Source organism: Ustilago hordei (genome assembly GCF_900519145.1).
Source record: "Ustilago hordei strain Uho2 genome assembly, contig: UHO2_contig_22, whole genome shotgun sequence".
Taxonomy (NCBI): Eukaryota; Fungi; Basidiomycota; class Ustilaginomycetes; order Ustilaginales; family Ustilaginaceae; genus Ustilago; species Ustilago hordei.
Window position 1 is genome coordinate 80,711 of NW_024545292.1, and position 23,734 is coordinate 104,444.

General features: G+C 54.2%; 3 protein-coding genes across 3 annotated transcripts; 2 read left to right on the forward strand and 1 right to left on the reverse strand.

Moving 5' to 3' along the window:
* Positions 1–158: 158 nt before the first annotated feature.
* Positions 159–2,503, forward strand: UHO2_06925 (putative histone acetylase; the record flags this gene model as incomplete). The annotated part of the gene is made up of 2 exons (XM_041560520.1): positions 159–2,295; positions 2,388–2,503. The coding sequence occupies 2 exons, from the start codon at positions 159–161 to the stop codon at positions 2,501–2,503; spliced, it is 2,253 nt and encodes a 750-aa protein (XP_041416454.1).
* A 1,022-nt stretch (positions 2,504–3,525) lies between these two features.
* Positions 3,526–6,327, forward strand: UHO2_06926 (related to YAP1802 - protein involved in clathrin cage assembly; the record flags this gene model as incomplete). The annotated part of the gene is made up of 1 exon (XM_041560521.1): positions 3,526–6,327. One exon carries the CDS (start codon positions 3,526–3,528, stop codon positions 6,325–6,327), a length of 2,802 nt encoding a protein of 933 aa, XP_041416455.1.
* Positions 6,328–8,469: 2,142 nt separating this feature from the next.
* UHO2_06927 (putative Ferrichrome siderophore peptide synthetase) lies at positions 8,470–20,946 on the reverse strand (the record flags this gene model as incomplete). The annotated part of the gene is made up of 1 exon (XM_041560522.1): positions 8,470–20,946. The coding sequence occupies one exon, from the start codon at positions 20,944–20,946 to the stop codon at positions 8,470–8,472; it is 12,477 nt and encodes a 4,158-aa protein (XP_041416456.1).
* Between the last annotated feature and the right edge of the window lie 2,788 nt (positions 20,947–23,734).

A 23,734-nucleotide genomic window follows, 5' to 3' on the forward strand; every position in this document is an offset into this window, starting at 1 on the left:
GGCTCGCTGCTGACGCAAAAGGTAGGTGCACGGAGATTCGAGCCACTTGCATCGCGTCTTTCATCTGCACAGATCTGCATCTCTACCCGCGCTGCATGGTCACGAACACGAACGACGTGCATCTCGAGTCATAGAGACTTGGCTCTCCGACTCTCACCATGCCACTTCTATACCCGTCTGGAGTGCGATCAGCACTCAAGCTCTCTCCATTTCAGCGCGTGATCAAGATCGCGCGGCATACACCATCCTCTTCTGCCGACCCAGACTCTTCGACCTGCCTAGGCTTCAAACCTTCCGAACACGAAGAGATTGTTGAAGATCCTGTCTCCAGAAGTTCACGGCATGATCCGCGCAACGTCGATGATGACACGCTGGAAGGGGAATGGAGCGCAGTACCGTGCGACAACTGCGGTCGCAACATCAAAGAGCATGCAGCGCTCACCGATGCAAATGACGAGGAGGCAATACGAAGAGCGAAAGTCGCGGTACGATTGGACGAGCTACTGGAAGACAAGGGCAAGCTGCTCGACTTCGGCTATGCTGATACGGACATTGAGTCCCTTCGCAAGCAGATGAGACCAGTAGGGCCAGACGGTCTCGTTGAAGCATCCAGTCCTGTATCACAACTCAGCACTGTACCAGACGCAACACCCAGTCCTTACCCTTCAGCACAAGCCCTGCCGAATGGCTCGGGTCCGCACTCATCTACGCCGCTCTTTCAGAGCTTGGATCGGAAACGTAAGCTCCGTGATGCTTCGCGCTCGAGGTCTCGCTCGCGCGACAGAGAAGCCTCGGTAGCTACCTCAAGTCGCCTTTCCAGTCCGGAGATGACGGTGGTGCACTCAAATCCGGCATCTCGGCAGCAGTCGGTCGAGCCTGGAGCATCCAACGGACGACACGACCCCAAACGCAGGAAATTTGCCTCGAGCGACTTGGCAAAGGAAAGCGCCGCAGATGCAAACACCGCAGATGCAAACACTTCGACGGATCTCAGCGAAGAATCGGTGGACATTAGAGCGGCAGAAGGATTTGCAGCAGCAGCAACAGCAGAAGAAGAGGATGCGTACAACTCGACATCACAGCCGGAAGCAGGAGACCCGACAGATTCGGCGACTCGCAAAGATGCGAATGGAGAGGAAGGAGAGGTAGGGGAAACCAAGATCAAGGAAGAAGAGACTGTGGATCTCACAGAGGAGGCGCAACCTCCACCAAAGAGTGCTGCATCTGCCGTCGAAGAGGGCGTGGCACCCAAGAAGGAGCGTCCAGCTGTCATCGAGGAGCGCACCGGCCTTATTCAATTCCGAGTCGTGACCAACGATGGCAATCACGAATCGATGATCTTGCTAACAGGTCTCAAGAACATCTTTCAACGTCAATTGCCAAAGATGCCACGCGAGTACATCTCTCGTCTTGTATTTGACCGCAATCACCAGAGTGTGGCCATCGTCAAGCGTGGACTGCAGGTGGTAGGAGGCATCACATACCGACCCTTCAAGCAGCGCAAGTTTGCCGAAATCGTGTTCTGTGCCATCACCAGTACGGAGCAAGTCAAGGGTTACGGCTCGCATCTGATGAACCATCTCAAGGATCACGTCAAGGCTTCGTCGCCAGTCATGCATTTCTTGACATATGCCGACAACTACGCTATCGGCTACTTCAAAAAGCAAGGTTTCACCAAGGAAATCACTTTGGATCGATCGATTTGGGTGGGCTACATCAAGGACTACGAAGGCGGAACGTTGATGCAGTGTAGCATGGTGCCTCGAGTCAAGTACTTGGAAGTGCAAGACATGCTTGCGGCGCAGAAGGAGGCAGTGCTGGCCAAGATCCGAAGCATCAGTCGTTCGCATGTGATCCACAAGGGCCTGAAAGCAATGCGAGACCGCGATCGCTTGATTAAGCTCAAAGGTCTTATCGAGAATCCGGATGGAACCGTCGCAAAGCCAGAACGCGCGGCCAAACGAGATCAGCACCACGGCGAAGAAGACCCCACGGCGACGTTCTTGGTGGATCCTTCCGAGGTGCCAGGGCTCAAGGAGAGTGGTTGGACACCCGAGATGGACGAGTTGAGTCGACGACCGAAGCGAGGACCACACTTTGCAGTCATGCGACATATCCTCGTGGAGCTCAACGGTCATGGAAGCGCCTGGCCATTCGTGAACCCAGTCAACGGAGAGGAGGTAACCGACTACTACGACGTTATCAAGAATCCGATGGACCTGTCGACAATGGAAGCCAAGCTCGAGAACAACCAGTACGCCAACGTTGATGAGCTTGTTGCCGATGCTCAATTGAGTAAGTGCAAGCCTTCTGAAGTGCCACTTAACGTCGATCCGCTCACGAAGCTGACCTTCTTGATTGTGTCTATCTCCTCGTTGTTCGTTCAGTCTTTGACAACTGTCGATCATACAACCCCGCCTCGTCACCATATGCTAAGAGCGCGACCAAGTTGGAAAAGTTCCTCAAGGAGACCTTGCTTCCAAAGGTTCAGAGCTCACTCTAGGCATCTGTCTCTACTGTATCCTCTCTTGTTTTTAATCTTCCAAAATGTGTTCCTTAACGTCGCATTCCAGGCTCACGCATCTCTCTGGCCGCCGAAGTTTGAATCATTATGTTGATTGAGCGGGAGGGCATTAGCCTCGGTCTAGCATTACCTCCCTGACAACTCACAGTTCTCCGACGCGTCCTGCCCGGTCCGAAGTAGAGCATTACAGTGACCATGTACTGTAGAGTATGTTTGACATCACAATATGATCAGTGAATGACCAGTCGATACGAGTCACGACGAAATCGGCAAAATCGGGAAGATCGGAATCTCTGGCGGCTCTATGACGTAATCCAGTGATAAACCCATCTTGTTTGAAAGCTCATCTTCGATCCATAGCTCTCTCACAAGTGAACTTTGTCTCAAAGTCTTCGGACGGCCCTGGACGTGGTATAAACAGAGTTGCTGGCTCTTGATCGATGGCATATATGAGACGGGGAAGTGTGACAAGCGATGCCTGAGATGATGAGCTCTGTGGGAGCGGCGAAAGTGCACGGATCATCAGCTGCAGGCCGGTGAATTTAGAAGAGATGCGACTTCCGAGACTGAGACGAAGGCAGCTCGCCTGTGTCCCTGAATTAACTACTCGGCGTTAGCGTGTGTCAGTGGGCTTCACCTCTCCATGCTGCCTCCGTGGTCTTACAGTATTACTTGCTGACATCTTGCTGACATCTCAATCGACACCGTTCCACCACTCAAGCATACCACTCTTACATCCGCCGGCTGCATTACTTTCCTCTTCTTCGACACGAAAGCACTCGACGGCTTGTAGCGCACCGTTGGTAGAGCCACGGCGCAAGGATCTTGCATCACGCAAATTCATCCACCCCATCCAGTTCAAATTCGGCAGTCCTGAGGATTGGTTTCCTCTCGAACGCTCATCGGATGCTCTAGAGCTCTTCACCTAGCACACCTGCTACCTCGCAAGAGGCATATCCCCCGTGACAGGCCAGCGCAGCTCGTGGTGTACATCTTCGGCCATGTCAAGCTACGACAAGGTGGTCAAAGGCGCTACCAAGCCAAAATCAGGTGGCATAAAGCCAAAGTACATCGATCCCATCATCGCAACCACATTCGCAACGGATGGATCGCTTCAAGATGTCTGCAGAGCACTCGGTAACCGTCTGCGCGAACCTAACGCCACGGTCGTACTCAAAACTCTTGTCATCATTCACACAATAGTCCGCAACGGCGAAGTCGACAACGTCCTCGGGCATCTCTCCTCCGACATCGGCAACATCCGTCTACGAAATGTGTCAAACAACAGCTGGTCTGGCTACTCAGCTCCCCAGACGCTCTCTGTCTATGCACAATACCTCGACGAGCGTGTCCGCGCCTATCGTGATCTCAAGCACGATGTGATTCGCTCCTCTGACCGTTCTCGAGCACATTCCAACGGCGCCAGCAACAGCAATCGCTTGCGTAAGCTTTCAGTGGAGAAAGGTCTCTTGCGCGAGGTCTCGACAACTCAGAAAGTGGCCAGCGTACTTATGCAGTGCTCCTTCTTCCTCGATGACCTCAACGATGATCTCATCATGTCCGCCTTCCGCATGACTCTGAAGGATCTGCTTGCCATCTACACAGCCATCAACGAAGGTGTCATCAACATTCTCGAGCACTACTTTGAAATGGCCAGATCCGACGCAGAGCGTGCTCTCGAGCTTTATCGTCGGTTCTGCCGCCAGACCGAAAACGTGGTTGCTTTCCTCAACAGTGCTAAGAAGGCCTCGCACAGCCTTAACCTCGCCATCCCCTCACTAAAACATGCTCCTGTCTCGCTTGCTGGAGCACTCGAAGAATACCTCAAGGATCCCAACTTTGAACAGAACCGCAAAGAGTACAAGGAGAACAAGCGCATCGCAGACAGTGGCCCCCCGGCTTCCACTGCTCGACCCATCTTCACCATCTCGTCCAGCGTTCCAAAGAGCGAGTCCAAGAAGAGCATCACGATTCAGGAGCCTGACAAACCAGAGCGCAAGGTCAAGCCCCCAACCTCAAATCAGGATCTCCAGGACTTCTTTGCCAGCATCGACCATGACGGTGGTCAGCACGTCTTCTCCAATGTTCCCGCAGAGCACAGCTTCTTCTTTCAGGCTCAGCCTACGGGTATGATGGGCATGAACGGCGGCGGCTTTGGAGGTATGGGCACGGGGATGGGAATGGGCGGTCTGCAACCTCAGATGACTGGCTACAATCCGTTCACGGGTCAGCAGCAGGCGGGCATGCAGATGCCGATGCAGCAGCAAATGACAGGGTTCGGTGGTATGCAGCCACAGATGACTGGGTTCGTCCAGCCGCAAGCTACGGGTTTCAATCCCTTCCGACAGTCGGTCATGCCTCAGCCCACTGGGTTCGGTGGGCCCTTCGGTACTTTTGACGGTCAATCGAGCTTCCTCAACCAACAGCAACAACAGCAGCAGCAGCAACCGCAGCCTCAACAGCAACAGAGCCAGCCGTTCCAAGGCCTGCAACCTCAACACACGACCACACCTTCCCAGCCACAGCCTCCCACACAGCAGACTCAGAGCGGTGCCTTTGGTCAGGGTCAATCTCAGCAATCATCGGCACTTTCTTCATTCAACTCTGCCTTCTCTTCGCAAAGCAATGGACAAGAGTTGGCAGCATCCAAGCCTACGACGCCTGCCAGGTTGCTTGTACCACAAAAGACCGGGTCTCGCAATCCCTTCGCGCCACCTCCTGGGTCCACACCACCGCCAGCTTCCCCTCCTGCGCCAAAGGGTCCTTCGCTTAACCAGCTCGCTACGAGCGCATTTGGTGCACCTGGTGGTGGTCACTACGGCCTTGGTGCTAATGCTTGGAATGGAAGCGATCCTAGCGGCAAGAACGTGAACCAGCAACAGCAACAACAGCAGCAGCAGCAGCAGCAACAGCAGCAGAACAGCTCAAATGGTCTGCTCGCACCACAAAAGACAGGACTAATTGGCAGCATCGCGTCCGAGTTCGCTTTCCAGAATCAGAACGGTCAGAACAATCAGAACGACACCAACAGCAACGTCGCCGGCTCTGCGTTCGGAGCTAGCACGCCTGGCGCTGCTTCGACGCCGACTGGTCAGCCGAACGGCAACGACCTGTCGTCGCAATTTGGATCTATGTCCTTTGGCACGCCCTCATCCTCCACCCAGCAGCAGGCGTTGCAACCACAGCCAACAGGCTTTGGGGGAAGCTCAGTGCAAGCGTTCAAGCCACAGTCGTCATTTGGTGCTAGCCTGTCAACAAATTCGCAATTCCCAAACTCGAGCAGTCCTGGCGTGGCGCCGCAGATGACAGGCAACCCCTTTGCAAGGGTCGGCAACTCAGCAACCCAGCAACAGCCTTCCCTCACAGGCATGGGTGGTGGAGCATTTGGCAGCTCTTCGAACATCAACCCGACCAATAACACCAGCGCGGGTGAAAACTTCGGCTCGTCGACCAGCGGGCTTACTACAACTTCCAACAATAGCTCAGCCCTAAACGCGTTCAACTCTGCTTTCTTCTCCTCTTCCACCCAGCCACAACAACAACAACAACAACAACAACAGCAGCAGCAGCAGCAGTTTTCCAACGGAGCCTTCGGCGGAGCGAATGACTTCACAGCGGCCACTAGCAACAGCACAGGTATGCAGCCTTTTGGAAGTGGTGCTGGCCAAAGCTCGTTCAGTGGAGGACAAGTGCAACCTCAACCAACAGGGTTTGGAGGGTCAACTATCAAGCCCTTCCAGCCCTCGTCGGACTTTGGAAAGAGTATTAAGAATGATGGTCAGCCGAATTTGCTTCAGTTCTGATTGCCCGGCTGGGTTGTGTGTAAGATTAGTCTTGTTTCGTCGATTGCAATAAATTGTTTGAAACCTGAAAAGCTCGCTTCACACTTGCCGCCATCACGCGTCCAGTTCGGGCATGGTCGTTGGCTTGTTCCGACATGCAAAGCCAAACAGAAATCTATCCCGACATAAGACAATCCTTACAGGCCATTTTAATACCGGTCTCAGCCTGTGCCATATATTCTTTGAGCTTTCAAGATTGTAAACCGGTGCTGTAGTACCTTTAGCTGGAGTGTTTGCTTGAGCTGAAGCAGTGTTGCCCTGCTGGAGGGTTGATGTTACGTTATTACGTGCGCAAGCTGTATGCCCGCTGTAATGGTCTAACTAGATGGATTGAAGGAAAGAAGGAAGGAGGAGATCTAAGGAGAGGCTAGTTTAAGTACTAGCTTCCCTACAGAGCAAAGATAGGGATCGAACTTTGTGTGCGACGTGCATCGTTCGAGAAGATGTTGATTGTATGTTCTCGTGCGGTAAGCATTCGCACGAGAGAGTACACAGGCGTGACAGTTGACTTACGTGTCACAGGTGCTTGCGCAGACCGTGGAGGCGCACGGCGTGCGAAATGCGAAATCGGTCAGAACGAGCCCATCCAACGGATTCCACGGATCGCGCTGCGAGAAAGGCTCATCGATACATCGAGAATCAAGCGATCTCATGGGATCGAGGGACGCCCGTCGAGGAGGTGTTCACACAGGACAGGAGGAGCAGGAGGAGTAAGAGCAGTGTCGCAGGCAACACTGCATATATATACACATTCCACTGTACTTTACTCTTACTTTACCATACGCTCAGTATAGCTTTCCAGTCTCTCTCTTTCAGTATCGTCACCAGTTGCAATGGCAGTGCATTGCAACTACTTATGCATGTGTGTTGTATCACCGCTACTAGACGTTGTCGACACCTCCATCGACACTACGGCACCTCAACCGTAGGTAGCACCGCAACTGCGGTCCTGGCACCTCAACCAGTACCATCATACGACTGTCTGCGCATTACGAGCACTCGTGCAAAGACAGGCGTAGTCATATTACATATCAACTCAAGTATCCAAGTACTCCGAACGTGCCGCGCTACCTCCGAACGGAGTGTTCACAGCGGTCAGCCGAAATCCGCCAGAAGTCAGTCTCCCAGCGCATCTCACTGAGATTTGTCAGAAAGAGCTCACTCGGCAGATTTCGGGTTTCAGGCACGCGTGGGTAATTGAGCGTGCAGGTCGAGATGTTGATGGGAGGGACAGGTGCTGGGGGGAGTGTGGACAGAGAGGATCGAGGCCATGGGGGGATGGCTGAGCAACTATGCTGGCAGGCAGGTCTGTCAAAAGCTGTCCCTTAGTCAGCCTATCACCTCGACAGACAATATTGCTTATTTGCTGGACAACTTTGTGATTGATAGGCTGCACAAGTTGAAGCAGCAGAACATCGATGAGTTTGTCTGAGATGATCGTGTTTTCCATCTTGAGATGGTGTCAAGGCGACCAAAGACAGCACAGCCTGCAGAGCTGACGTTTGAGCTTGTGGCAAGCCCATATTTGCTCTATCACCTTCTTGCACAGCCAACATAGCTCAACAAACACATTGTTCAGCATTGGCTTCGTGATGCGAGAGCTCTCACGCAGTCTTCACACTGTAACGCACTCAGATCGAAACACACGCTTCATTGGAAGGAGAGGTCAAGTGTAGTCATTCGTTCTTTCGCGTTCCAAATGCTGTTTCGTTGTAGGCATCGGCATCCCGGTCAAACTGGGCCCGAGTAGGTGTCGTTCCGCTCGAGGACGGAGGACGAACGATACAACAGTGCTTTCGAGGAAGCCCGACACAAGTGGGATCGCAACGCTCCGGCTGCGTACGGAGCAAGCAACGGTCAAATGGAACCTAAACGACAGACGACGCTTTGTGTTGTCTCGTCTGCACACGGAGCAGAGGACCGCTGAGTGCTGGAGCTACAACAAAATAAGCTGGATATCAAAAGCTCAATGTCTTTCCGTTCGAGCACAGAGCAAGCAAACACATCATGAATGAAACGATCTATTGAGAAACTCTATGAACGAAGGGCTATGAACAAAATCTTCTTAGTGTGTGTAATGGATGATCGAGCGACTTGAAACGCTCAGAGCTGACTCAATGCCTTGTGAACCAAGTTTGCCAGTCGACGCACGACCGAAGGCAGCTCTGCTTCGCCAATCACAGCAATCTTGGCCTTAATTGCGATGTCAACCCCGTCGTTTCCGCCAAGCACAACATCGACGTTGACGTCAGGTTGCCAGATCGCAGCGTGAGTCTTGACAACTGTCGCCTTTGTCTGAATCTCGATGCCTTTCTGAACTTGATCATCCTTTGTAGCGTAGCTGAACGGATGTCCCAGATCAACAGGCTGCATCGCGTCTACAGCCTCTTCACCGTCGTCAGCCTCTTTCGACGTGATGAGCAAGTTGACAAAAGTATTGTAGCTCGGCTTATATGTGCTAAGCCCAGCCCATCGGTGTACGTCAACCAAGTCGGTCTGCTCGTAGAGGCCTCGCAAGCGAAGCTCCTTCGTCGCTGCTCGAGCCTTGTCCAGGACCGAGACTCCTTCGATCTTGATCGGAAGCATGTTCAGGAGTGGTCCTTGCACCTTCTCAATGCCATCGACTGCAGCTGAGCGACCGAGCTGATACAAGCCAAAGACAGGCGACGATGCGACAGAGGTGTTCAAACGCTCGGACAGCAGAGTCGACCAAGCTGCAAGCACGATTGCAGGCAGTGTCAAGCCAGCTTTTCGCATCTTCGCGTCCGTTTCGGGAGACACAGAAATGGCCTTGCGCTCGGCGTGGAACGCTTCTACAGCATCGGTGGCAGTAGCTACAGCGGGCAAGAGTCCGCTGGATGCTGTCGAGAGTGACTGAGACCAGTATCGCTCCGCATCTGCTCGGATCTGCTGTTGCTCGTCCGCAATATGCTCAACGGCTTGCACCCACTTGTTTGAGCTTGTCGGGTTGCTGCCGTGGTGCAGCAGTCCGAAATCATGAACGAGCATCTCAATTGAGAAAGCATCGTAGAGGACGTGATGTAGTGAGAAGACGAGGATGTCACCCACCAGGGTGAGCTGAACGGGTGGCCTTGAGAGGTCAGGCCAGCCGTCGGCAGCATGGCGAGCAACGACGGCAATTGCTGCAGCCTCGACGTCACTATTCTCCACGCTCACTTCTGAGAAGTGTGTCTGTTCCGGGCTCGACTCGGCCTTGAGCACGACCTGCACGGCGCTTCCATCCTGGCTGAGAAGGAAAGTGGTGCGAAGGATCGGCTGCAACTGGCGCAGCTTCTCCCAAGTGCTCTTAGCCTTGGCCGCATTTACGCCTGGAAGACGGTAAGCGAAGCTGTACCCGCCTTCACCTCGTCCAGCCTTCGACTGAGTCCAAGTTGCGAGCCACAGCTTTTGTCCGGCAAGGATGGGAAGCACGCGCTCGATACGATCTGCCTCGACTCCTAGCTGTACTGCGACCTGCTGTGCCAGGACGGGTGACACGGTGGACACACGATTGACATGGCTATTGCCATTCGCGTGCCCGTTCGGTCGAACATTCGCTTTGCCTGCAGTTCCTGATCCAGCTCCATTCGCCTGAGATCGGCGAGCAAGGATACCATTGATGGTCTCCCCGGCAACGATCTCGCCCATACGCAGGTCGATACCAGCTTTGCGCGCCTGCGAGGCGATGCGAATCGCAGAGATCGAGTCGAGACCCAACGTGGACAAACGAGAGTCGCCTTGCAGCTCACTCTCGACAACTCCTGAGACCTTGCTGATGATAGCAGCCAGCTGACGACCTTCTTCGCTGAGCTGTGCATCTCCATTTGTGCTCGGCTTACCGTTAGCGTGAGTGGAGCCGTTGACCGCAGACGTGCCTTCAGGCAGGTATGTGGGGAATGCAGTGTCACTGCAGCTCTCCGGCAAAGCAGAGACTGAAGCGTCGACGTGGCTGGAGAGGTGCTTCAACAGCTCTTCGAGTCGATCTACCACGGCAGCAAGGCGCTGAGCATCGTAACGCTGACTGTCTGCTTTGGCAACAATCGACATCTTGCTTGGACCCTGAACAAAGGCAACGTTGAGCGTGTACTGTGCGCTCTCTTCTCCGCTGTCGGGCAAGTCGAGCGCGCGCAAGCGGCTGTTGTCAGCCTGATCATATGCCCGCTGATAGTCAAAGAGAGCATCAAAGAGCTGACCGCGGTGTAGCTTGGCTTGGACATCACGTAGAGCAGCGCGTCGATGCGGTCGTCCGGCGTCATTGGCTAACTGCAACGCAACCGCAACCTGCTTAGCAGGCTTTTCGAGATCCGCAAATCGGATGCGAGTAGCCACAGTGTTGAAAGCCGGTCCAACCGCGGTATCGGCCTCTGGCATGAGATCCAGAAGACCAAAGAGCTGGCCGAAGCAAACATCTCGCGTGCCGCTCTCGAGAGCTAGCAACTTGCCGAAAGCAAGGTTGCAGAGCACCTGCGGAGACACTCCAATGGATCGGCACTGGATCTCGAGCTCTTGAGCTGTCAAAGCGATTTCCTTCTCGATCAAGACGGCGGCACCATGGGTTGAAGCGGCTGCAAGCAGAGTGGGTTGGAGCCCTTGCAGAGCATCTGTCCAGTACCGCACGTCTTTGTCTCGCGACAACAGCGCAGGCGCCAACTTGCAGAAGGGCAAGCGAGTGATCAGCTGCTGCTCGTTGCCGGCGATGAGTGCTTCGAAATCTTCGAGCAGCTGAGGCAATGAAGTTCCGTCATACAGAGCGTGGTGGATGCTGAGCATGATAGTGCTGTCTCCCTTCTCGTTTGATTTCGGCCACAAATGGAGGACATGAGGCGCAACGCGGAAGGCTTCTTCGTCCTCGAAGGATGGCTGTCCATCGAGGGCGTTGAGGTCAGGGCTCGAGAAGCTTCCTTTGTGTTTTATGACACGAGGCTCGACTAAGGAGTGCACCGCCTGCGCCCAAGGGTGTTCACCTTCGACAGCATGGAAAGTGGCACGAAGAATATCGAGACGCTCGACAAGCTTCTTCCAAGCACTGGATGCCTTATCGACTGTCACTTTCGACACCTCGAATGCGTGGTGGTGGAAGTACAAACGACCTGAGGAGGCAAGCGACTGCGCGATCATGCCTGACTGAAGAGGCGTGCACGGCAGGATCGACTCGATCGAGTCTGCATCGGACAGTCTCCATCCTGCTTTCTGCGCTATAGCAGTGGTTTCTCTGATCCATTCCTTGAGGTCGAAATCGGCTTGAGTCTTGTGCGCAGGGGGGGTCTCCTTCTCTTTCTCTGCTAGAGCAGCAATGTTGGGTGTGCTGAGAACGTCTGCAACCGTGAAGGTGTACCCGAGGGCGCACAGCTCTTTGACAAGACGAATCGCAGAGATGGAGTCGATTCCAAGGCGGTGGAAGGATGTCGTCCTTGCAATCTGGTCCTCTGGAACGTCGCTGAAACGCGCGATCAGCTTGCGCAGCTCTTTTTCGGACTCAGTCCAGGCCTGGCTCGAGATAGCGCCCTCCCTCATGGCGCCCAAAGAGCGGAGCAATGATGCATCGAGCCGCTCGTAAAACTGCGACAAAGCTTTGTGGTCTGTCTTGTTGTTGTGCGTCAGCGGGAGACCGCGGTTGGTCACGATCCAGTGTGTTGGGACCATGTACGCAGCAAGACGTTTCGCCGCTTCCTGCTCGAGTCGATTGCAAAGCTCGATCGCAGCCTCGTCTTCTCGAGGCTTGAGGGCATCACCCTTGGCTCGCAAGTCCGCAGCAGCGACGAAAGCAACCAGCTGCTTCATGCCCATCGAAGGATGCTTCAAGTACTGGACATCAACGTCATGAACACCAGTCTGGGCAGAAAGCACGGACGAGACCTCGTCCAGCTCCATCCGCTGTCCATTCACCTTGACTTGACGATCAGAGCCGATTCGCCCAAGGCATTCGACCGTCTCATCGTGCAGGAATCGACCGAGGTCACCAGTACGGTAGACTCGACTGCCGTCCTCAAGATAAATGAACTTCTCGGCGGTCAAGTCGTCGCGGCCATGGTAGCAGTCGGCCACCTGTGGACCTCCTACTACTAGCTCGCCGATCGCACCGGACGGCAGGACTCGGGTCGAGCCTTCCTCCAGCACATACATCGAGGATGTGGGGTACACGCGGCCGATCAGGTTCCGGGTCGCGCCCGTCTTGATCTGACCCAGTGTGTTGCCGATGGTGGCCTCCGTAGGACCCCACGCATTGATGAGGATACGTCCTGCCTGGTTCCACTCATCGACAACACGAGCATCGATGACATCACCTCCACTCATGAGCCACTCAAGCTGCACGTCGTCGGGATGGACCGTTCCAGCAAGGGCAGCAGGCAAGTCGGCGATGGTAATGCCGAGATGCTTGATCGAATGGGTTAAGTCCTCGAGAAGTTCTTGCTTGGGTGCGGTGCCGATCGAGAATCCAAGGGAAAGCGGCATGCACATCTCGATGAGACACACGTCGAAACCGATCGAGGCCAGCTGCAGGAAGCGTGACTGTTGTGTGAAGGGAAGAATGCGTTCCCACGAATAAAGAGCGCCGGCCAAAGCACGCTGATTGATCTGCACAGCTTTTGGCTTGCCAGTCGAGCCTGAAGTGAACAAGAGGTAGCATGGAGCATCGAGACTGGGCTTAGGGAGCTCGAATGCATTGGTACATGTCTTGGCCAAATCGGCGAGGTCGAGCACCTCGCAATGGAAAGTGGCCAGATTTGCTCTGGTACTCTGACTAGCGATCACGGGACAGTCGCTGACAGACTCGATCATGTACGACAGACGCTCGGCGGGCAGGGCAGGATCAAGGGGCAAGTAGGCCTTGCCCGCTTTCCAGATAGCGAGGATGGTGGCGTAGAGTTCAGGGCCGTCCTTGTTGAGATGCACACCGACGAACTGGCCAGGCTTGTCAGCCAAGCGGTGAGCGATGGTGGAGCTGAGCGAATCCAGCTCCGCGTAAGTGGTGATCTTCGGGGTCTCACGCATGGATAGAGTGAAAGCAATAGCAGAAGCCCCAGGAGTCTTGCTAGCGTGCTCGGTGAAGCGGGCGACAAAACTCTCGCTCGGCGATGCAGGCACGTAGCAATCCTTGTTCAGGATGGACAGTAGCTCGGCTTCGATAGAAGGACTCTGCTTTACTCCAGTGAAGGAGGTGAGAACAGAGTCGTACTGAGATAGCATTAGCTTGGCTTGCTCCACAGGGATCAAACGAGAGTCGAAGGCGAGGTGAAGGCTGACATCGTCATCAGTGGCGCTGACCTCGAGCGCAAGAGGGTAGTCCCTCTCCATCCGCGTCGCTCCTTCAGAAAACAGAAGCGGCTCTGAAGACGAGGTTGCCCGACCCAAGTACGAGAATAGCGCCTCGAACGGCGATCGTGAGAGGTCTAGCCAGCGCATCAGCTGCGGCAACGATACATGCTGATACGGTAGCAGCGCATTGACCACATGATGAGCGCGAACGCAAAGATCCAGCGAGAGAGGCTTCCTCGCCTCATACAGACGAAATGGCACCGTTGTGACGCAAGGTCCGTGAATTGTCTTGACATTGCCCACCGGAATGCTGCGGCCTGACAGTACCAGACCGAGAGTGACCTCGTCATCGCCGACGTAAAGACCAAGAAGGTGGGCGAAGACAGCAATCAGGATGGACTGAACAGTGACTTTGCTGGAACGCGCTACCACCTCCAGTTTCGAATAAGACTGAGATGATATGATCGTCAGCTCTTCACTCTTGCTGGGACGATTTTCCGGTCGCACACCTGTTAGGTTCGGAACTTGAGTGATTGAGAAGCCCGCGAGTGTCTCTCTCCAGAACTTCTTCGTCGCTTCTTCCCTGGCATCACCCACAATGGCGCGGGTCGCGACTGCGAAGGGAGTCGCGGGTTCTTCTTTCAGTTGACCCTGAAGGCGATCAGATGCCTCCTTCAAGAGCATTCGGATCGATTCACCGTCATAGATCGCGTGTGAACAGGTCAAGGTGAGCGATGGGGCCAAGCCCTTACTGTTCCAAAGCCTAATCCGCAGGGCAGGCTGGCTGTCCAAGGTGGCAGCGATCTCTCGAGCCGTGCGCGAGTGATACATTTCTAGCTCTTTGGCAGGCGGGAGCTCCTCCGCAGCGAGGGACCAGCTCGAGGCTAAGGCTTCGGGGGAGAGAACGACCTGCACAAGCGCACGGTCGATCTCTGCGAAGATGGTGCGGTAGATAGGATGTCTTGCAAGGGTGTCCATCCAGGCAGAGCGGATCTGCTCTGTTGTGAAGTGTCCGCGTGCTATGTTGACGGTGATAGTAGTGATGTAGCGTGGAGTGCCACGATCTTCCGAGATGGCTTGTGAGATCAACGCAGTCTGGATAGGAACACAAGGCAGGACTTTTTCGATCTGCGTCTGACTATACTGCGGCAAGGCAGCGGCTTTAGCAGTGAGCTCAGATACCTTGCGCTCCCAATCAAGAGCCGCATCACGTACGGAGGTCCCATCCTTACTCGAGCGTCGACGAGCAATGGCTTCAATGGAGGGTTCATTCATGATGGAAGAGACCGAGACGTCAAAGTTCAGCTTTCGGAGCTTGCTTGCCAGAGTCACAACCGTCAGACTGTCTAGTCCTGCCATGATCAGATCGAGGTCGTGCGTGAGTTCGACGTCTGACACCAGGCGAATTGTGGCGCGCACGGTGTCGGCCACCGTGTTCTCGTTGCTTGTTAGCTCTCGCTTCTGCGTTCCATCTGTGGCAGAGGCATTAGCTAGTTGACTGAGATCGATTGAGTGATACAAATCTTTGAGCAATCGGCGGTCGGCCTTGCCTGATAGCGACGAGATTGGCAGGTAGACCAGGGGGAGCACAATGCTGGGAACCATGTACTGAGGCAGTCTCACGCGAACTCGCTTCCTGAGCTCCGCTGCTCGTGTAGCAGTGTCAGAGCTCTGCAGAAGCAGCTTCGCTGGATCGCAAGCATCTTCCTCCTCCGTGCGAGCACCCTCGCGGGCGAAGAAGGACACGAGGCGAGCGGGACCTTCAATCTTCGGATGGTCCACATGGATCGTCACAGCTGACCCAGTCTGTCCGAGATCCTGATTGAGGCAAGCCGTAAGCGCTGCATCCACTTCGCCGAGTTCGAGACGAGCACCTCGTACCTTGACCTGGGAGCCATCCATGCGGCCAAGATAATCGGCTTTGTCATTTGGATGCAGTCGCACCATGTCTCCAGTACGGTAGATCCACTGTCCCTGATACTCAGTGAACGACGAGGCCTCGGGACGGTTGAGATAGCCTTTGCCAACTTGGTCTCCTCCGATGCAAAGCTCGCCCGGCTCTCCCCGCAAAGTTGGGACCAGCCGGCGGTCGACTTCTTTGAGAACCAAGTACTGCGTTCCATGGAAGGGAGCGCCGATGTTGCTTGGACGTGAGCGCTTGCTGACTCGAGCGATTGAGTTGCCGATGGTCGCTTCACTAGGCCCGTACGCGTTGAGAACAACAGGCCGTTCAGCTCCCTCACTTCCCCACAGCTGGCACAGGTCTAGAGTCAAGGCTTCGCCTCCAATGATGAGAGCTCGGAGCGAGGGCACAGCACTGGGCTTGACGCGCTGTCCATTGCTGAAGAAGAGGGAGGGCACAACGCAAGCATGGGTGACTTCGAGCGTGGACATGGTCTTGGCGATGTCGTCGTGGATCAGCGCACGTGGTCCGGTGACGATTGTGGCCCCAACACGTAGCGAGAGGAACATCTCGAGCAGATGAACATCAAAGGCTTCAGCCGATCGGGCCAGGAAGCGTGCTGGAGACTGGAAGGAGCCAGGCGCTTCCCGCTCGTATGTGATGTGGAAGCCTTCGATAGCAGCGGCGAGGTTGGCCTGGGTCAGTAGACAGCCCTTGGGCTTGCCAGTGGAGCCTGAGGTGTAGATGATGAAAGCAACATCGTCTGGCCCTGTCTCCACCGTTACGGTTGCATCGATTTTCTTGGCTGCGTCTTGAAAGCTGACAGAGTTGACATCGAGGTTCTGTACATCAGCAATCGAGTGAAGTTCAGGCTCTTGACTCGAGCTGATCAGAACAGCGGCAGCACTGTCCTTAAGAAGCTCTTTCTTCCTATCGACTGGAAGGGTTGCATCGAGCGGCAGGTAGGCGTGGCCCGCTTTCAAGATTGCAAGTGGAGCGATGTAGCTCTCCAAGCTACGCTTTAAACACACACCGACGACAGAGTTGCGCGGGAGATGGCCTAGCAAGCTTGCGACGCCGTTGCTAGCATGTTCGAGCTCTGCATACGAAATAGTAGCCGCTGGCTTTCGCCTGGACGCAGCATCGGCAATATCTTGGTAGACCTCGACAGCACATCTATTCTCGGAGATCGCCTCTTTATTGAGCGAGCTGCTGACGCCTGCGAAAAGTGTCTTTCGAAGTTGGGCTTGCTCGATCATCTTTGTGACAGAGTACAATGATGACGTCTCCTGATCCGGATAGGTTCCCTCTCGAAGGAAGGACTGAACGTTGACGTCACAGGAGGCGCAAAGTGCAGCCAAGCTGCGATTGAATTGCTCAAGCATCAAGCTGCCAAAAGCTTCGCTGACGAAGCTTTTTTGCCAGCTCAATCCGAGCTTCACACATCCGTCAGAGCCTGGAAGTACTTCAACACCAAGAACGTGTTCTGTGGCAACGCCGAGATCGGCAAGCTTGGTCAGGCGGAAGTGCTTCTGGTCAACTTGTTCTGGCTGCGATGGGGCTGGTTCGAGGACAAAGACCGAGTGAAAGAGGTGCTCTCCTGGCGGAACCTGAAGCAAGCGACGGATCGCTCCCAGATCGGTGTGCTGGGCTTCCATGACAGAGGTGTGAAATGCATTCATTTCCCTGATCAGGTCGCTGAGCTTCTGCTTAGGTCGAAGCACGAAAGGGACTGGTACAGTAGACAGGACGGGACCGTACACCTGATCAAGATCAGCAGACAGAGTCCGGCCAGACACCGAGTCGCCGAGGATGAGGTGGGGAGACTCGAGGTATGAGGAGAGAACCATAGCCCAAGCCGTCTGCACCATAGGTCGAGCGGAGACGCCGAGACGGCGGCAAACGGTCTCAATGTCCGCCCAACGGACGTTGGCTTCCATGTACCTAGACTGATGCAAATTGGCCTCCTCTGCATCTACATCTGATGCCTTGGTCAGCGACAGGATCGGGAAAGGGGCAGCTTCTCCTTTCGGATACGAGGAAAGCGCTTTGCTCCAGACCTCGGCATGTCTTTTCATCTCCTTTTCATCGATAGGCAAAATCTGAGCTAAGGCAGTTGAAAACTGACTCGAAGGCGGAGGCGCCGCGCCTTGGTAGTACGCTTCGACGTAGTCCTCGAAGATGCCAAGGGATCGAGCATCGTAGGTACTGTGATGAGCGACCAAAACCAACGACCTCTTTTTGCCCTGTTCAACCAGGAGGAAGGCAACCGGGGGTACGACTGCGAAGGGATCTAACTGAAGCTTCGACTTGACGGTAGAGAGAATGGCATGCTCGGCATTGACGTCATCTGCGATCTTCAGGTGCTCAATTTTGGGAGTAAATGACTTCCATACCAACTGCAGGAAGTGCGGCTGGAAAGGCCACTGTTGGCCCTTGCTGTCGATGTCAAGAGATCCGGCGTCAGCGAAGGATGTGCGCAAACTGTCAAAGTGCTCAACAGTCTTGAACAAGGCTTGTCGGAGTCGTTGGTCATCACAGTCCAAAGGCAGCTGGTACTGACGCTGGATGCGGTAGCTGGAAGTGTCACGCTGAGATTCTGCCAGCATACCTTCTTGTAGCGGTGTGCAGGGAAGAATCTTCTGGATGTCTGCATTCTCCACAGTTGACCCTCTTTGCCGAAGCCAGGAAGACACTGCAGGTCGGAAGGCGGCATCCCACTCGGCAAGGAAGTGAGCAGCCTGCTGTTCACGTTTCTGGCCGCTCCCCGAAGAGGACCGCAAATGCTCACCGAGCGCTTTGAGAGTAGGGAAGCGAGCGACATCGAGCACAGAGACAGAGTAGAATTCTTGAGATACACGCTGCGAGAAGGTCATGGCGCGGATCGAGTCGAGGCCAACGCTGGTGAAGGGGGTCTTGCGGCCGATCTTGTTGGCATCCACATTGCAGAGCTTAGCAAGCCACTTGCGCAGACAAGCTTCAGCCTCAGCGGATGCTGGGTCGATGTCATCGTCATCGCCTTGGTTTGCGAGCTTGTTCTCCCAATCGAGCTGATCAAAGTTGGCAAGGACGTTCTTGAGAGCGATACGATCGATCTTGGCGCTCGAAGTGCGCGGGAAGTGAGAGAGAATGACAAACAGGTTGGGCACCATGTATGACGGCAGGTTCTTCTTGGCGTTGGCTTGAAGTGCGCGTGCGACAGGAACAGCTTCATCGTCAGTCCTGAGAAGCTCTCCGGGCTGACCGCCTGGCAGGGCAGAGAAATTGATAATCTGCTGCTCGCTTTCGTTGCCCTTCTTGGGGAAGGCCATGGTCTCCGAGTCCTTGATCTTGTCGTGGCTATTCTTGATCGCGGCGTTGATCTCGAGGAGCTCGATACGGATACCGTTGACCTTGACCTGGTCATCGATACGGCCAAGGTACTCGAACTCTTGATTGTCGAGCTGACGCACGAGGTCTCCAGTACGATAGACCCTGCCGAGCTGTGGATGTGGGAAGAACTTTTCGGCAGTCTTGAGGGGATCACCAACGTATCCACGCGCCAGCTGAGGACCTCCAAGTACAAGCTCGCCGACAGCACCCTTGATGACGACGCGATCATGCTTGTCAAGGGCATGGCAGGAAACGGTGGGCAGTGCTACACCAATGTTGGGAGCCTTGACGCGGTCTCGGTAGGGAACGCGACGGTTCATGGCAATCAAGGTGGCTTCAGCAGGGCCATAGAGGTTGAGTAGACAGCAGTCCTTGCTCCACTCGTCTGCCACGACCTGGCTGAGCTTTTCGCCTCCCGAGATGACCACCTTGAGACTGGGCACACGATGACGCTCGGTCATGGCCATGACTGCCGGTGTCAAGAGGGTATGTGTGGGCTGGATGCTGTTGCAGACCTCGACGAGATCCTGCAGAAGCACGCCACGCGGACACGAGCAGATGGTACCGCCAAGGCCCCATGTGTAAAAGCAATCCATGATGGACAGATCAAAGTTGTAGGCCGAGTACTGCAAGTAACGGATCTGATCAGTGCCGATCTTGGCCTTGCCATAGGGGATGTAGAGACGAAGGGATCGCATAGCTTGGATGATGGCCAGATGTTGAATACCGACGCCCTTGGGAAGACCAGTGGTACCGGAAGTCCAGATCATGTAGGCCAGCTGCTGTATTGATCGAGCACCCTCTGCGTTGGGGATTGCATCGTTGGGGATTGCATCGTTTGGGATTGCATTGACATTTTGAAGCTCGGCATCGAGCTGATCGAGTCGGATGGCCTTGATACCACCCTTGCTCTTGACATGGCCGCTTTGCAGATCCTGCTCGAGCTGTTTTGAGATCTTATCGTCGTGAGTCAGGACAATGCTGGCGTTGGACTTGGCGAGAAGCGCCTGTCTACGGGAGGGCGGCCAGTCAGTATCAATAGGACACCATGCAGCGCCGGCTTTGAGCACACCGATGAAGGAGAGGTAGGTCTCGGGACTCTTTTCTAGATAGAGGGCAACAATGTGATCTACTTGAGGACATGAACTTGCAGAGCCAATGCCATGACTCCAGAGAAGCTGTTTGACCTTTTCCGCTCGCTCGTTCATCTGGGCATAGGTCCACTTGGTCGACTTTTGATCCTTGAGATCGAAGCGGAAGTCAAGCGCTAATGCTTCTGGCGTATTGTCGGCAAAGTATTCAAACTCGGTTTCTAGTCGGTCAGCATGTCGATCGTGAAGGTTTTCTGGATCAGGCAGATGGACGTAGTTGGAGTTGTCGGAAGCTCTGAGCTTCCAATCGAAGCGTTCAACAGACAGAGCATGCATTTTGGTGTCATGATGAAATGATCGGAGAAGTGCGGCAACTTGACGAACTTGTAGTTGGGCTGATTGTTCGGAATGAACGGCGGGAGCTGCCTTGATTTGGAGGAGGAGATGTTTGCTATCTCGGAGATGATACGAAAGAGCGAGCGAGATCTCTGGCCTTACGTCGAACTGTAGCTTGTCAAACTCGCTGGAAGGTGCATGGTTCTTGGTAGGTGCATAGAAAGCAGCGTAGCCGTGATCGAGATTCTGAGCTTGGATTGATCGTTGCCTTGCGGAATCAACGAGCTTGGCAAGTTGTGGTGGTTCGAAATCAGCGAGCTCCCGTTGCTCTGCAAAGTCGAGTTGGACAACGATCTCATGGCCATCTTGCAGTGTATGCAGTACTTGTACATTGGTAGCTTCATGCGATCCGTAGTGGAAGAGGATGACGCAGAGGGCTGACAGGACAGCGAGGTCGAGATCTTTGTTGGCGAAAGAAGATGCTGCGTCTGCATCCAGCTCAAGCGTCTCCTCGACTCGCAATAGCTTGCAGTGCTGACCGACTCGGGAAAAGTCAGGACCTGATGTGCGTAATCCAGCGACGTCTGGGAAAGGAGCGTGTGAGGTTTTGGTGGTCGCCATCTTGACTGCAAATCCGTCTGTTGTGATGACGCTGACTCCGGCGAGTTGAGGAGTGGGCTGGGCAACGCAGAAGAAGGCGAACAAGAACGTGTAGATCAGTGGCCTGTCCTTTGATCGCAAGCTAGTCCGACCGAGCTCAAACTTACCTCTGTGATCTGTTGTCTGTCGAGCGTTTTGGTAGTTCTGTAAGTAGTTCAGGCTGGTCTACGGATGCCAAGGCAAGTGCGACTTGGAGTCGAGGTGCTGATGTGTATGAGCGTCCAAAGGGAAAGGATGCTGTGGTTGGATGTTCTGATGTCGAGCCCTTAAAACAGTGAGTGCTATGTGATGCGCCTTGGATGGGAGGCGAGGGGATGAGCGACGGAAACGTTGCTGTAACAGCGAATCGGAAGGGCGAACGGAAGCAAGGACAAACGGTTGTCTGAAGTCGGTCGGGGCTAAAGAACACACATGGGATCAGGAGTAGCGCTTAGCTCGAGAGCTTCTTCCATTGCACATTCTCAACACTGTGTCTTGTCTGCTCTCTCCTTGCGAGCTAAGGACGAAAGAGCTACTCACACAAGCTCGTTGACATTCCGAGGTCAACACAAGAAGACCGCACCGGATGCAAGTCGAACAAGCGGCTCAACGGCAACACATTACTATCGACGTAGCTCTGATCTGTGTGATAGCCCCATCAAAAACAAGCACAACGACATGGTGGAGGCAAAGCAACCCGGAAAGGATGTGCATCAAATCACTTTCGCTCCGGTGACGACATCCAGATTCTCTGCAGTCTTGCAGATATCGATATATTTTAGCCTGATGAGCGAGTGTCACCTCTCTAGACTGAGGCTCTCTGGGTCGCTTGGAAATGATGTCAAGGCAAGCAAGCACAAAGGTTAGACCGTAGAGATGGCCAATAAGCTTGACACTCAGACTCTTGAGGCTGTTCGTGCCGTTGTCTGTTCCATCAGAAAAGCCGGTCAGAGAGTGGGAAGGAATTTGGCGGAACTGTGATGAGGTTGTCGCCAGGACAACGGAGATGGCACGATGACTTTCAGAAGTGTTGCTCGGCGAAGGAGGACGACAAAGAGGTACACCAGTCACAAAGAAACGCATCGATTCATCATTGATTGTGAAAGGTGGGGAGCCCTTCATTTGCTTTCGAACGAAGGCCAATCCTGTGAAAGCGTAGATCAGCCGCTCCTGCTACCACTGATCAGCTTGAATGGCCAAGGGGCTGGAGACAACTCTTTTTTTTTTATATCTGATAAAGCAATCAGAAGAATCAGGCCAAGGGGTCGAGGTGATTGCCGCAGCACATTCGATAATATGAACCTTTTCGGGCTGCTGAGTCATTGTTGCAGCGCCAAGAATGCAGTGCTCTGCAGAGCACAAACTGCCTCTTGCAGCTTCGGAAAGGACCGGCGTGGCCGCTAGTTTGCTCTCGACCAATCGTGTTGGTAGGCAAGGTCTCGTCGGAAGCAAGAAGCAAACTTTGGCGTGGTCGAGCACGGAAGCGAGTTGACAAACAAGTATGCGGTTTGCACGATGCTGCTTCAGGCGGCAGCGTGATCTTATCAGATGAGATCCCTACTCACCCACTTTCCCAGTAGAGCAGACATGATCCGGTGACAGCAAAAGTCTCTTGTACCACATTCGTTCTTCCTGACAACCTGCCAAGAAGACGCTAAGGTTGCGAGTCGGCCATCAAGCATCAAAAGGCGGAGAATGAAACTGCAGCAGCAAGCGGACCGGGTTGCATCCATGCGGCTGCTCTGTTGGCTCAAATGAACAAAGTTTGAGAACAACATGAGGGTGCTGCACCTTGGCTCGCAAGCCCACGTCGACAGTAATACCGGAAGCGGGCATTTGTGCAAGCTACTGTTGCTCGGGGAATGATCAGACCGAGACGAGAAAAGAGGGTGCTGGTGGATGTCGAGTGCTGCATGATCCCTCAGCTGAAGGCTGAACTGAAGAGATGTAGGTCTCTAGAACAAGAGCGTAGAAGCAAAGTTTGTGCGCCTGACTGGCAGCACCTACCGGAGGAAGATTGTGGCTTATCAGATTGAAACTTGCAGCAAGCGATCTTATCCGATTTACATCTCAAGAAGAAGAATCACCGCAACGGATTACATCATGTTTCATCTGAAACAGTACAAGATGAGCGAATGCTGCTGAAATGGAGATTTGAGAAACTTGTTGGCTACATCCTAGCCGAGCTTAGACTTGCAGTTGTTGGTCCATCCTTGTCCCATGAACTTATGGCTTGCTCCTGCTTTCTCACTCGCCCGACGGTTGTTTGCGAAAACATATGGCAACTAGGTAGACGAGCTATGTGTGTTGCGTAGCTTGGTGTGCTACTTTCTCTTGCTTTTTGGCGAGGTCTTCGCTGCAGCACAGCTTGCACTGGTGCACAGTATGAGGAGCGGTGTGAAGCGCCCCTGACCGGTTCAAAGTCGACCTTGCAGCCAAATTGTTCATGGATGGCGAGACAATTTTGCCAAGCAGCGGCCCTCGTGACTGGCTGGCTGGCTTGCATTGCATGCCTATGACCGCAGCCGAGTCGGAAACCCATTTTCGGATCACACGCAGCCGAGCTCTGGACGAGCAAACGGTGTCACCAATCAGATGGATCACTACAACAGCATGATCTCAGCAACCTTGTCCAACGAGCCTTCTTGGTCGCACTCTGCCCCTTGTTTTGTGAAACCTTCGTCCAGCTCTGTTGTTACACCTGTTCCATTGATGCGGTCATGCTTGGGTGGGTGGCGATCGCATTGCGCATGTTGGTCGCCGGCAACTT